The sequence below is a fragment of the Larus michahellis genome, chromosome 4, assembly GCF_964199755.1.
Source record: "Larus michahellis chromosome 4, bLarMic1.1, whole genome shotgun sequence".
Lineage (NCBI taxonomy): Eukaryota > Metazoa > Chordata > Aves > Charadriiformes > Laridae > Larus > Larus michahellis.
In genome coordinates, this window is record NC_133899.1 from 80380596 (window position 1) to 80395049 (window position 14454).

General features: G+C 45.6%; 1 protein-coding gene across 1 annotated transcript in view; it reads left to right on the plus strand.

Moving 5' to 3' along the window:
* The first annotated feature begins 5755 nt into the window (after positions 1-5755).
* Positions 5756-14454, plus strand: part of RRAS2 (RAS related 2) — a 44846-nt gene continuing 36147 nt past the window's right edge. Inside the window, exon 1 of the mRNA XM_074585885.1 lies at positions 5756-6108. Within this exon, the coding sequence (XP_074441986.1) occupies positions 6004-6108 (105 nt within the window). The 5' untranslated portion in view covers positions 5756-6003. The remainder of the gene's footprint in view (positions 6109-14454) is intronic.

Consider the following 14454-nt stretch of genomic DNA (forward strand, 5'->3'; position numbering starts at 1 on the left):
CTCTGCAAGGGGCACGAACAGCGACTGAGAGCACGTGTGGGGCTCGCCAGCCTCCAGGGAATACTCTAGCGTGGTCCCATTCTGCAAAGAAGACGGGTCAGTGGTGACCACAGTAGACGGAAATAAGTTTAGGGTGCAAGGGATTGAAGGCGCCACGCTTCATGGTGCAGCGTGGACATGGCCGCTCTGCTCCAGAGGGCCCTTGCGCTGAACAGCAAGAAAATGCCACCTGCCCTGAGCTTGCTTCTGCTGCCTATCATGACCAGCGGTGGTACCCCTAGTGACTCACTTTATCTGGAAAGAGGTCAATAGGGTAAGAGTCTTCTTGCAAGTAGTAATTTAGAGGTGATTTGTGGAGAAATTTTCCTTTGGGCTCGCTTTCACATTTTTGGGGGTGTATGGGGAGCGTCTAAAAGGTACTAGTTTGAGTTTCTTTCCTGCTTCTTTTTTATCCTAGCAATATCACAAAATAAATATATAAATAAATACATATGTAAAAATATATAAGTACAGAACTCCTAAATATACGTGGGGAAAAAAAATAATCAAGATTTGCTAGAGGATTGCCTGAATGCCTGGCTGTGCAAAACCTGACCTGCTCACTGAAGAACTGATGCTGGTGCATTCTCTAAAAAAAAAAAAAAATAAAAAAAAATTTGCCTAGATGTTAATTGCTCAGTGCAGTTATGTAAGTGTTAGGGAAAACATATACCACCATAAACTTAAACAATCTTGTCTAAAACTCCTATTGCTACACAGTTTATTTTACTCTTTTCTCTTGCGATGTTATTGTTTTGTAATTACTACTGAAGATAAACACATCTGACTTGCTAAAGTAATCAAATAATTCATAAAAATTGACAAGCCCATCTTAGAAATTACAGGGAAAAAAAAGGGGGGGGGGGAGGCATAGTATTTTTCCTTTGTAGATCAATTTCAAACTTCAGAGAAAATGATACATTTTGAAGTGTTTACTACAGACTACTTTACTGGAATAGGTAGATACAAAAATAGATGAACATTTATAAAAAGCTGTAGCTACTTGTCTGAAAATAGTTTTACTTCTTACTCAGATAGAAACTGGTAAGTGTGTCTGAGGAGAAATGGCTTATCTTTTCTTTTAGTTTCTGGGTGCTCATTTTAAGTGTAACAAATACTTCATATTTTTTTATACATGGGAAAAATTATTGCCCGTTTTATTTTGAAGTAGGTCTTACGGTCTTATCCCAAGGAAAATCAAATTGTTTATAATTTTTCTCCCTAGTTTCTTGTTTTATGGCTTTGAGAAACCCAGTTTCCTCCCATCTTCTTATAGTCAGCGGTGGAGTTCTTGGTGGGAATTGCAGCACGTGGGTCTCCTTAGCTCACAGTGTTTGCGCCATACTGGGGTCATGTTTAAGGCCCACTTGAGCAAGGTAAATAAACCAGTACCACCCTTAGGTGTACATATAATCCTAAATTATTGGTGTAACTCGGTGTTAAAGTTGCCTACCATGCTGACTCATGTCCCAAAGATTTTGTAACTTTTTTCTGTGATAAGCCTGTGAACAAGTTTTCTTTTAAATAAGCTATTATGTTCTCACGGAGCACTTTTAGCTTTCAATATGTCACTTACTGCATACACGTCTTCTAACCTTCCAAACCCACATCTTTGCCAGGCTGCCAATGTAAAATAAAGTTCTGGAGCTTTCCCCCAAGCACTTCCTGAAATCTTTTTTTTCCCTGTCATTATATAAAGCGCTGTGGTGCTCTTTCTTTTAAGCTTGCCATCTGGATGTCATTCTTGATTTTGCCTCTTTTAAAATATGCATATTCAATCTAGACCTGAAATGACGCAGCTTCTTTCTATGTAACGGTTCTAAAAGCTGTACTTTCTTTCCCAGCCGTTTCATCAAAACTTTGGTCATGTCTTCATCATCTCAGGCCTTGGTATTTTGAGTTCTTCCTCTCTGTTATGAAACCCTGTGTTTTCTATCTCCCTAGGGATATGCAAAATGGTGCTGCAAAATTTATTTTCCTGACTGCGTGGACCGTACAAAACCCCCTTTTGAATCATCTTCCCCCGCCGCCTTGTATCAGCTGCAAGTTTCTCATCTTCACCTCCTAGGCTCCTCACCACTCAGCCTTTCCTAGGTTAGCTGATCTTGAAATGAAACCTGGCATCCGCTGTATCCTCATCTCCATGTCTTTAATGACATGTAAGCTCCCTGTCTCCTGAAAGCAAGAGCTGCTGGTGAGGGAAGACAAAGTGCTGAGCCTCTGCTGGGGCTCAGGGTGCAGGGGGTAGAGACTGGCACTTCCAGGGCTGGTTCTGCGCTGGCTGCCCTGGCACCCTCCTCTGCAGGGCCCAGCTTCTGTCCACTGACAGCATGGGGAGTACAAGACAACCCTTTCCATGTATAAAATTACTATTATGCATGTAGGTTTGAACACCCAAGGTTTTAGACTATAATATCTCTGTACCTGAGACTTTCTCCCTCTACCTATGTTTATGCAACAAAGAGAAAGCAATTCTTAACGGGATCTTTAGATGCAATCATAAAACTACAAAAAAAAAATAAATGCTGTTCGTTAATTGCTGTCCATCTCTTGTTTTTCTCTGATCACAACCTTGTGCTTTGCAAGGATACCAATCGATTTGTGAAACTGGATTTCATTACCAAAAATAACAAATGCAAAGAATTTAACAGTAATAGTTTTTTGCAATAGTGCTTTTTAAAGTAATGGATTACTGTGTTAATTGTTTTAATCCTTTAACATATCTGTCAGTGTTTAAAAAACCAAGATTGTCTTGTAGAATTCATAAGATTGGATAGTGACATCAATGAGAATAGCTATTTAAGAGGGTGCATCATGAAACTCAAACCTAAAAAAAGATAAGGGAAAATAAAAATGTTTGGTTTTCTCTGTATCTTTAAACCAAGAAATCAGATATCCTGCTGCAATAGTTTGCACAGAGATTAGTGTGTTCTTAAAACTCACTTAAAGTCTGCTTTTCATGTCAGTGCCATTTCTGACAGTGTAGTTTACTGGTTAGTGTGCTAATAGCCATCTATGAGATCATAACCGTATTCTTATTAAAAAAAACCCTCAACGCTTGGCGAACTAGTAGCAGTTCAAATTCTGTTTTCACTTCATCATAGTCTTCACTCTGTTTTTTGTTTTTTCTTAAACTAGAGAATGCAATTAAGAATTAGGAGAGAAGACTTGTCCTGCTGGCTTAATACTGGCACAGGTTCCTGATGAGTGGCCCGTAGGTGATTGGTAGGAAAGAGCACCAGAACCAGGCCACGTGGGAAGTAGCTTATTTCTCGTAGCCAACCCGCCTTCAGGCTGCCCGTGGTTCAGAAACTTCCCGAGTCAAAACTGTGTCCCTGAACGCTGCGCTTAGTAGCGGCTTTATGCTCTGTGACTTTGTCAAACTTTTGTCACTCAGATGCAGTTTTGTCCTCCACAGCCCCTTGTGGCAGCGACTTCCACAGTTCGATGATCGTGTCTGCGGAAAACAATATCTTTTTTGTTTGTTTAAACTCATTTCTTCATACTGTCACTGGGTGTCCCTTAGTTCTCCTATTTTGAGACTTTCTTTCTTCAACTTCTCTATGCTGCTAAGGACGTTAGACCTCTGTTATGTCTCCCATTCACTTATCGCTTTTCCAAACTGGAAAATCTTAGACTATGTATTCTCTCCTGTGTGAGTTGTTCCTTATTTCTCATCAGCCAGGGCAATAAGGAAACGGATGTGAAAAAGCGGCTTTATCACTACAGGAGAATACCAAACCAGGGGGGAATGTGTCCCGGCATTCCTCTTCCAAAATGCAGTGAATCCCAGTGGCAAAATGCTTCCCTCCGCTTGCCTCCTCTCCCTCTCATACAGCTACCCCATTAACTCATGTGGTATCTGTTTGTTTCCTGTGTGTTGAACGCTCTTCCCTTCCACGGAGCCAGAATGAGTGTTAAAATATGTTATTTATTATGTTGGTTCTGGTTTTACAGTTTTGCTTTTATAAGCAGAGAAATCCAGCGCAAGAGCTGTGAAATTCAGCATGACAAACTAGGAAATGGTAGAATTAAGATTATGGGTACATCATTGATTTACCCCATGTGTATTTATGGTATCGTATTAGTTCTTAATTAGCTCCACAATATGTTATTTCTCTCCCGGGAGACAGGCTCCAGGGAGACCTTATAGCAGCCTTCCAGTACCTAAAGGGGGCTACAGGAAGGATGGGGAGGGACTCTTTATCAGGGAGGGCAGCGATAGGACGAGGGGTAGCTGTTTTAAGCTGAAAGAGGGTAGATTTAGATCAGATATTAGGAAGAAATTCTTTACTGTGAGGGTGGTGAGACACTGGAACAGGTTGCCCCATCCCTGGAAGTGTTCAAGGCCAGGCTGGATGGGGCTTTGAGCCGCCTGGTCTAGTGGGAGGTGTCCCTGCCCATGGCAGGGGGGTTGGAGCTAGATGATCTTTAAGGTCCCTTCCAACCTATGATTCTGTGTTAGTCACTGCGTCAGGCAGACAGGTAACTAACCAGGGCGCTATAGGGAAGGAGGCTCCTGCCTGTGGGACTCTCCCCTCATTTGTTCCAGATGTAAAAGGCGTCAAACACAGAAAGTCTGGGTTTCTTAGGTGAATGAGCAGACGGCTACCTGGATTGCTGTCCCTGCCTCCCCAGACAGCTCCAGTGTTGTACTGGGCAAGTCCCTTCAACAAAGCTTTTGTACATGGCCACTACTTCTGTTTTCATTATTTTCCGGGCAGGAGGAGTGTGTTTACATTACAGACTTGTTGGTGCAGCTATGCCATTCGGGAACACAATCACAACTGACTGTTGTTCTGTGCTGGCAAAAGGCTGTACGTATGTTTATAAATGTAAAAATTATATGATTTTACTGATACATTTCTTTTCTGAAAGGGGAGAGGGAGAGGAAGGGAAGAAGGAATTTCCTGGCAAAAGTTCTGCTTCTTTGTGGTACGTGCAATGGCCATCTGCCTAGTGTTTTGGATGTCCAGAAACATGTCGGAGAGTAAATTATTACCAAAATAGGTAGGCCACTACTGAAAGCAGTAGTCTGCCCCCAGCAGAGGTAGTAGAGATGTGAAAGACCAAGGTGAATTTACCACAGACTGCAACCAGAGTGCTCTGACAGTGTATAGAAAAGGATGAATATGGACTGTGACACCCAATGGTGGGTGACACTCAGGGGAGAGGGTGACCTTGATCTGAATGGCCTAAATGAATGGGTAAATGGTCATAAGAAGACCTGATGAATAGTGGGGAAGGGCTAAATTCCCTGTCACTTTTTTCCCCTTTTTCTCTCCTGGTGAGTCTGTGCCTGGCAGTAATGGTGCCTTGGCTTTAAACCTCTCTGTGCCTTGGCTCAGCATCTGCACGTAGGGGCAGGAAAACCTCCCTTCCCACCTCGTGGGTATTCAAAGAGGCTCGTTAATGTTGATGAAGCACTCAGCGGCGGGAGGGCGGTCGCCCCAGTAAATCCCATGAGGAAATCAGTAATTCCCCCTTCCGCGCCCCGTTTTGGGGGCAGGGCGGGGGGGAGAGGGGTGGCCCAGGGGCTGCCACGTTAACAACAAGGCGGTGTGGTGCCGAGGAGCCGGATCCGGGCATCTTGCCGGTACCGCCGGCATCTCCCGCCCGGTCCCGCTCGCCGCGGGCTCCGCCGGGGCGGGGCGGCCCGGGCCACGCCCCCTCATAAATATATTCCAGTCATTAGCATACCGATGAGGCGGGCCCCGCCCCCCGGCGGCCATTTGTAGCCGCGGCTGCCTGGCTGCGGGGGCGGGCGGTGCTCCCTCCGCTCCGCTCGGCTCCGCACGGCGGGGCGCTGCCGGCGGCGCACAGGGGCGGCGGGGCCTGCGGCTGCTCAGCCCCGGCGGCCCGAGGACGAGAAGGAGAAGAAGGGAGAGCGGGAGGGAGGAGGAGAGAGAGAGATAGGCGCCGGACCCGGCGGCGCTGCCGCCATCGGCTCGGCTCGGCTCCCCGATGGCCGCGGGCTGCAGGGACGGCCCGGGGCAGGAGAAGTACCGGCTGGTGGTGGTGGGCGGCGGCGGCGTGGGCAAGTCGGCGCTCACCATCCAGTTCATCCAGGTGAGGCGCCGTGGCGCCTGAGGCGGCGGGGTGTGTGGGGGGAACCGCTCCGCCCGGCCGCGGCGCCGGGGCCTGGGCGCTGCCCGGCGCGCAGCGCGGCGGGGGGGGCCGGGACCGGGGCCGTCGCGGCGGGCGGCAGCTCCCGGAGGCGGCAGCGGGGGGGTTCGCCGCGCTGGGAAGCGGGGAGGTGGCGTGACCTTGAGGGGCCCCGGGGCGGCGGTTTGGGGCGCGGCACCCGCCTCCCCCCGGCGCGGTTCGAGACCACGGGAAGGTTCTGGAGGGTGGGAAAGGGGCGGCCGCCGCCCCCCCCGCCTCCGCCCCGGCCCGCCGGGCGCCGCCGGCGGGGGCCGGCGCCGCCGGGGCGGGCACAGCGCTGGGGGTGCGGCGTGGCCGCGGTCGGCAGGCGCTGGGACCGGCCCCGCGCCCCGCCCGGGAAGCGGCGGCGGCCGGGGCAGCGGTGACACTTGGCGTCCGGCTCCGAAATAGCTGACATCCCCCCCCACACCCCGTCCCCGGGGCTGAGCGGCCGCCCGGTGTGCCGGCCCGGCGAGGGGCGAGCGAGCCTCGGTAGCCCTCCGGGGAGCCGGGGTGTGCGGAGAGGGGGACACGCTGCGCCCGCTCGGTCGCCCACCGCCCCTCTGAGCTCTTGCTGTGGGTGCTTCAACTTCTAGATAATTGAACTTCCCCCCCCCCCATTCATTTTTAGTAAAAAGCATGACAGAACAGGTGATGTAAAGCGCGCGTATCAGTCTCATGAGGCAGAGCCTTTTTTCCTGTTCCGCTGCTAATTCAGCCATACCCCTTTTATTTATCTTCATCTTCTGCCCTGTTGCTTTTAGCGTCTCTAGTGCTGTCGTGGGGGCGTTATTAATCTACCTCTGTCTGCTCGTGGTGGAGGGAGGAGATGGCTACTTGCTGGTATTGCTGAGGATGAGCAAATCTGGAGAGAATGACTTTTTATTTGTTTTCTTTAATTCCACTGAGGAGAGGCCGTAATACTCTACCTGCCCCCAGGACAGGCTGTTTGGCAGCAAGGCAAACTTGTCTTCAACGCTTGAGGCAATGGTATTCTCAAAAAATACTTTGTTAGAACAGATGATCTGATAGCAAATAGACTATTTTTTTTACTTCGGATTTTCTGCACTAATGCATGCATCCACGTGTTTGTTAGCTGTAATGTTGCGTGGAGAATTTGAGCTCTGCAGCATAGACTAAATAGCCACGTAATCCGTGTAAGTATGGGATAGTGAATGCTTGGAAGATCCAGTATTGTGCAGGACATTAAAATAACTGACACTTCGGGAGAACTAGTTATTTGGAAATTAGTTTGAAGGGTGCATTTGAGATGGAAATATTTGTTGTAGCAGTACCTTGTTTATCAGACGTGTAGATAGCTGGTCAGATACTGGTACGATACTGACTTGCTGATCTGTTTGAAGGTGATGGGGCTGGAATAACTGCAATCCTTTCGGCGTGTGGATTGAATTCCTTCATTGTGGAGATAATTTATTTCTGTGTTTGACTGAAGCTGGTTTAGAGTGCCATTCACTCAAATGTGGTGCTGTTGCTTCAGATGGTATTGCCTGCACCTTCGTCTGGGCATCTAAGCCGGTTGTGTCAGTAAAGTGGGTAGCTGGGCATGGCTTAAGTTCTGTTTTGAAATGCTGCTGTCTTGGAAAATGTTGGCAAATGGATCTCTGGAGTCCCTGGCTATGTTAAAGGCTTTTGGATAATTTTAACTTCACAAAACAAAGGGCTGTAATTTCTATTAAAGGCATAAAGAGAAAAAAAAAGAAGTTCATGCTTGATGCCTTGGTATGTCCACTTATTTTAATAGCAGTAAGGTTCTGCCGAGTACTGGATAATTTCAATATTTGAGGGATGGTAGTAATTAATTCTTTAAAGTAAAAGCTTGAGCTACAGCCCTATAGAAATAAAAGTTTGGGCTCAAGTGCGGCCACTGACACTTGTCTTCCAGCAAATACCTGCAAAAGAGGAACTGTGTCCGCTTTGTCACATGTAAGGGTCTCTTCAAATTAATAGCAGAAAAAGAAATAGCTGACTTTGGAAGAGTGGTGAGGGAGCAGCGCTGTAGTGTTAAGCTGGCACGTTGAGGGTGAATATTTTCAAAACAACTTATTGTCAGTTTCTATTAAGTTATCTACGTCTTTTTGCCCTCTCAGCCGCTTTATCTTGAGATAAAAATCTTGCCACCACAAAGTGATGTTTAGCAGAAAATTCGACCTTCTGAAAAAAGAAGTAGTAGCTGGGAAATAAAGACCTTCTGCGCAGAACCTCAGGTGCTTTAGAGAAGAGTTTTGTGTTGTTTCCATGCTCGCTATGAGGTTACGTACAGCAGGAGATGAGACTTGGTGTGCGGTTTGTATGCTGCAGTATCTTCTTGGGCTCTTAAAGCTTATGATGTTATTGAGTGTGTGTGATGCCATACAGCCAGTAGTGTAGTTCCTGTATGGCAAGCGTATTGCCAAATACATTGTTTGTCTTTTAAGACTGCATATGAACTGCTCTGAATTGTTCTAAAATTGTTTACAAGCAAGTCACGTGCTTCATTTTTGGAATTTTTTAGGATTAAGTAACAAACTCGTAGTTGCCTTCACTAAAACATGGAATAGTACTGGCTCTTGCCACATGACAAATCTTGATGTCAGCGAAGGATTTCAGTTCTCTTTTGCTTCTTTATTGCTTGTCTTTAAAATATGGCTGTTGCAGACTCGGTTTTGAAGCTTAAAAAGGAAAGTTTCTTCCTGCTGATACTAGCAAATATTTTTACACTTGCTTTCCTGTAATCCTGTATTTAATTTTCAGTAAATCAGTACTCAAGTACAGTTACTCTTACTTTTGCTTCGCTGCTGCCGATTATGTTCCAGTAAACAAGACTATGGTGGTCATAGGGTATCAGGGGAAAGCATGTGCTGTGATTTATGTTGTATTTTTGAAAGACTAAGAGAAATTTGTATTTGAAAATGGGAAAACTCGTTCTTCATTTCGGATTAAATCAATGACGACATGAGGAACAGAGAACATAGAGAGAACCAGTTCATCTTCTTTCTTTTGCCAGCTTTCTGGGATTTGAGCACAGCGCATCCTTTCCAGCCTTGTTTAGGTGTTGGTGGGGAAAGACCGTTCTTCCAACAGTAGTAATGGCTGACGCTGGACTCTTATTATGGTAGTGATCAGCACGTAAAGTGCTCGCTCCTGTGTGCGAGGGTATCGGTTCCTGAAGGTGGTTGTGCCTCAGTCTGAGCTGAAACAACAATGTTTTTATGAGGAGGCTGAGCAAACAAACCCGTGTCTGACAACGAAAGCTCTGTTGCATACTGGGCTCGGCATCGTTGTGCTAATTAGCACAGCGCAGTAGGAATGGTACATGAGATGTAACCGGTCACTTGTGTATAATTGCTTGTGATCTTGGGTTCACTTTCAGAAGTTCATCTAACAACTTTAGAGTACAGATCAGCAGATGAAAGCTTTCAGCGGGTAGGTGACTGGTGTGTTCCTCAAAATTCTTCCTCTGGGGAGATAAACAGAGCCTGATATTGCTGTTGGTGGGCCAGGATTTCATCCTGGAAATATCAAATCATTTCCTTTAAATCAGGATATGATATATGAACTTACTGCTGTCGAGTCTGTGCACTGTGAAGGCAGGAAGTGAAGACGTTTTAATTGTAGAGGAGAGTTAATGGGATCCCTTGCAGCTATTAGCTGTAGGAAAGCAGCACTGAATGGTCGTTCAGCATTGCACCACGGTATTCTGTAAGTGATGGAACTATGCATTCCTTCTCTTATTTGAAACATACACAAATAATCCATCATGCTCGTATCCCAAGGGGCAGAAAACTTTCGAACTGCGTTGCAGGCGGTGAACTGGCCTCTCGGCGGGCGGAGGTATTTGGGAGTATGAGCTGTGCAGAGCACACAGCTGTTGCCACAATAGCTTTTCTCCAGCTGTCATGCAGAGGTCTGTCACAAAATACCCCACATTCCCTTCTCACTCAGCCCTTTGTAATATTCAGGTTTCCTTGCTCAAAGGGTGTACAGCCTAGCAAATACCTAATCACCCTCTGCATGTTTTTTTTTACCCTGCAGTTGCCATTTACTTCATGCTTTTTTTTTTTTTGGGTTAAACTGAACATTGTATAGCTAGTTTTAGCACTATACAGCAAGAAAGCTGCTAATGTTTTATTCTTTCAAATCTGCTCCACAAAATAGTGGATGCTTTTGATCAGAATTGTTAAAATTATTTGTCATACTGATTTTCCTCTTCATAAAGGTATAGCTTTTATTTTGTGACAATGACATGTATATTTTTGCATACTGAGTAGACTTTGGCTTACAAGAATGTATTAGTTAATAAATGTCACTAGAACCTTGAGATAATACTGACTGGATGTAATTCAGAGTGGCTGAGTTGAGCTTAGTTTGTCCATCAGCTTAATGTTAACTCTGGTAATGCACAAAAACATTCGGGACTGCTAAGGCACTTAATGTGATATAAAATGTATGTAGGGGTCCAGTATTTGGGGCTTCTTGTTTGGGTTTTTGTTTACTGATTTCATACTGTATTTACAAGCTTAGTTCTTACTGCTAAATTTGTAAAACAAATATTTTTCCTATTGCTCTTAAACTGTCAGTAACAAATTATGATTGGAGCTGAGTTCACTGTTCTAGTAACTAGCGAGTAAAACGAGTTGGATGTAGATTTGTTGACTCTTTAATGTTAATATCAGACACTTGTCTGAAAGCAAGCGTATATGGCTTGCAGATGGGTGGTGAGAGCTGTTCAGACTCGTTTTTTTTTTCTTTTCCTCTCCTTTTCCAAGCTGCTACTTTAACAAGACTGTTAGTTCTCATTAACTGTCGATGAAGCTGAAGGTGAGTTACGTCAAAGTAACTTTTATCTCTGATATGGCTGTTGGGCAAGAAAGTAGCTGGTTTGGAATTTTACGGTAAAGCTCTAAAATAGAGTAGTAAAGCAGATTGAAAAGCAACAACTGAAAATGCAGCTGGTGTTCGAGCCGGCACGCTGCATGTTTGACAGACCCCCGTGTCTTAGCGGACCGCTTCTGTGTGCTGCACTTGGGGGATGTGCAAATCCCCCTGCCTTTTCGAGGTATTCTGACTAACTGTTGCTGACCGTCAGGGAAAAAAATAAAAAAGTTCTTCAAGTAAGTGCATAAGGAAATCAAAGGAATAAAATGCCATGAATTCCAGGCTGCAGATTCATGCGGGGCTACGCTAGGACTGGTATGCTTACATTTTGATAAAGCGTGGGGCCTTCTTACGGTAAGTAGTCCAATGTAATGCAAGGTGACAAAATACAGTTTAGGAGAGCAAGTGGCTGATTGTCGGCACCTATTGAGGTTAAAGGTGGTGCGTGTGTTGGGGGAAGGTGGGGAAATAAAAATCCTAATCAAAACAAAGCACTTGTGGTGCAGTCACCTGGAATAATAAGGGCTGGTTGTCACACTTCTTGTGAAACTTGAACTGCTTGGTTCCTTGTTTCCTACAGCACTTGTATCCAACAAAAAATGTGTCTCGCTCGGGTTAGTTGTGGATCTACAGCCTGGGAAATGTAGTAGGTGACTTCAGGCTTAACTCGCGGGTGGGAAGGAAGCATTGGTTTGCATGTTAGTGTTCTAGTGTAGCGAGCAATGGTATACTGCATCGTAACTCACCCAGCAGGGATGCCAGGTATTAATGTATATATAGGGTGGAACTGAGCTGGTTCAAAAGCCAGCATAAATTTGGAGTAGTGCTTAAACTTTAAGATGCTGATCATTCCAGTTCTGAGGAATTTATAATACTTTCCTGAAGTGAAATTCCTTTGAGATAACTTAAACCACACTGCAGTCAAAGCACCTTTCCATGTGTTAACCGCTAGCAGCAGTTGCTTATATGGCAAGTAAATATTGACCTACCTTTTGGTTATCAGGTTGTCTTCTACTGCCACTTGCACAAGGAGTACTGGTACAGCTTCCCGGATTGCTGCCCGCCGTGCCCTTTGCACCCCTGGTGATGAATAGGCAGCCGCTGGCACGTAGCCCTGGTCCTCCTTTCCCGGCTAGAGGGAGAGGCTCCTGCTTCAGGTTTTGGCTGGAACTTTGAATTCCGGTATTCAGTAGTGATGGTAAAGGGTGGCTATTATAAGTAAAGCCCTTCTATTGGTAGAATTTTGAAGGACCTGAATGGCTCTTGTTTGCATACCTTATGCAACCCGTCTGCATTTACCGAAAGCTTTACCAGCAGTGAAAATGTGAGTGAGGTCCTTGATGTACCCGAAGATAAATACTGGCTTCATGGAGTGAAATGTAGCAGTCTTCTGGCTAGCTGGTAGGAAGCTAGGTTTTTTGCAGACCTTCCAAAATGAGTCACTCGGGTCTAGACTGGTGTGACACAAGTAGATAACTTCACCGTTGGTTCTGACGGTTCGGGCTGCTTAACTGCACTGGTTTGGTAGCCTTGTGTTCAATTGTGGCAATAAGCACTGTTAAAGGAAAATGTAACATCCAGGTAAATGCAACCATTACTATTAATGTGTTCTATTTCAAGAAGTATGTAAAACCAGGATTAAAACTAAAATCACACCTGTAATTGCTCCCTTTGTGGATTTTATTGTTTTTTTTTTTACTTTTCCCCGTTGCTGTGCATATAACACATCCAAAGATTTCTGTATGTAACTTTGATCAGCTGAGACGAATGTTTACTGAAAGGGGGAGACTGAATGGGATCCAGATTGAAAAGCTTAATTGTAAATAATACCGGAAGGCATTGTTTGCCTGGCAAATGCTTTGCCTCCCCAAATTGCTGGAGTTCTGTTTTGAGATGCTGACAGATAGTAGCGATGGGCTGTTACTACGAATGTAGGAACTTGAGTGGGATCCTAGGTGAATTGTTTCTATCTGAGCAGTGGGTGAGGTTCTACCTATTTGTCTTGAGTGATATCTTTTCTTTACAAAGAGAGAGATGCCCTGTGATTGTGATCAAATTTTGTCCTTGGCTCTTTTTTACTTTCTGTTCTTTGACATTTTATGTTCTGTCTCATGAGGGTGGTTGCAGCTTGGGTCTGGGATAGCCTGTAAGGCGCTCTGTGGGAACAGGTGATGCAGAAGAAAAATATTTCTTTCCTCCTTTGATGACTTAATTACTTGAAGTAGACGGCAGACAAAAAGGATGTTTACTTAATCTGTTTGCTATGCCTTTTCTTACTTATTCTCCTTCGATGACACACCGTGCCTATACTGAAGCTAGTCACATCGCAGTGTATAAACCGCCTCATATGCAGCACTGCTAGATGGAACTTCCATGAGGTTAAAATTACTTTTTTTTATAGATCGCGTGCTTTTACTAGGTTGCTTCTAAGAGGGTGGGCTGGAATGCAGTGCAAGGGCTGTTCATGGTTAAGTTAAAGAAGGTCACGTATTCATGTTTGAAGCACTTGATCTTGCGGCTAATCAAGCATTGTGCACAAGGCTGCCAGTCATTAAAGTGAGGTCAGGGTTTCTTATCTGCTGCTGGAAAGGGAAAGGCTGGAGAACTCGCACTTTAGCTGTCCTCAGGTGTACTGGGAGCCCGGAACCCGAGCTGGGTGGGGGACCCTCAGGAGGGCTGTGGTGCGCTTCTCCCCTTACGTGGGGAAGTGCCGTCAGCTCTACTGAGAGATGGAGATGCTGTTGGGTGATTAAGTTCAGTGGTGATTTTTCATAACATACAAATGTGCTCACAAAGCCCTGAAAAGGAGAAGGTGGATTTCCAGAAGCTTAGGTGGAGCTCCCCAAAACCGCAATGGATGGCGAGGGCCGTGCTGAAGCTGTGGCAGGTCGGGGCGGTGTTGGTGCAGCTGGAGAAGCTGAAGGGCCTTGAAAGCGAGGGCAAGTTGGTGGTTGGCTTTTGAGAAGGGACAGCCAGTGGGGAGACACATGGCTAGGGAAGTGTTTTTACTCTTCAAGCCTGAAGAACAGGGCTTGCTGTAATTGAGGATTTGATTCAATAAGCTAGTACTAGCAGTAAGGAAGAATGCTCAGCAGGTCCCTGCGCTGCCACAGCGATTTACCACTATAGCTATTTACTCCATCTAGTTCACTGAAACTCCATCAGCACTCGGAGTTAAAAATAACCAGGGAATGTTTTTACCCGGGATCGGTTACCCGGTCTGGTTGGCTGTGCGGCTCTGCAGACAGCTTCGTCTGGCAGCTCTGCGCGTTTAACCAGACCTGCCCTGGCTTCTCAGCCGTGTCCAGAGAATAAACTGCAGTTTCTGGTGAATCTGGATAGGAGTGAGTTCAGATAGTAGGAATGTATGCAAAAGGGCGCTATTAAAGATAGCAT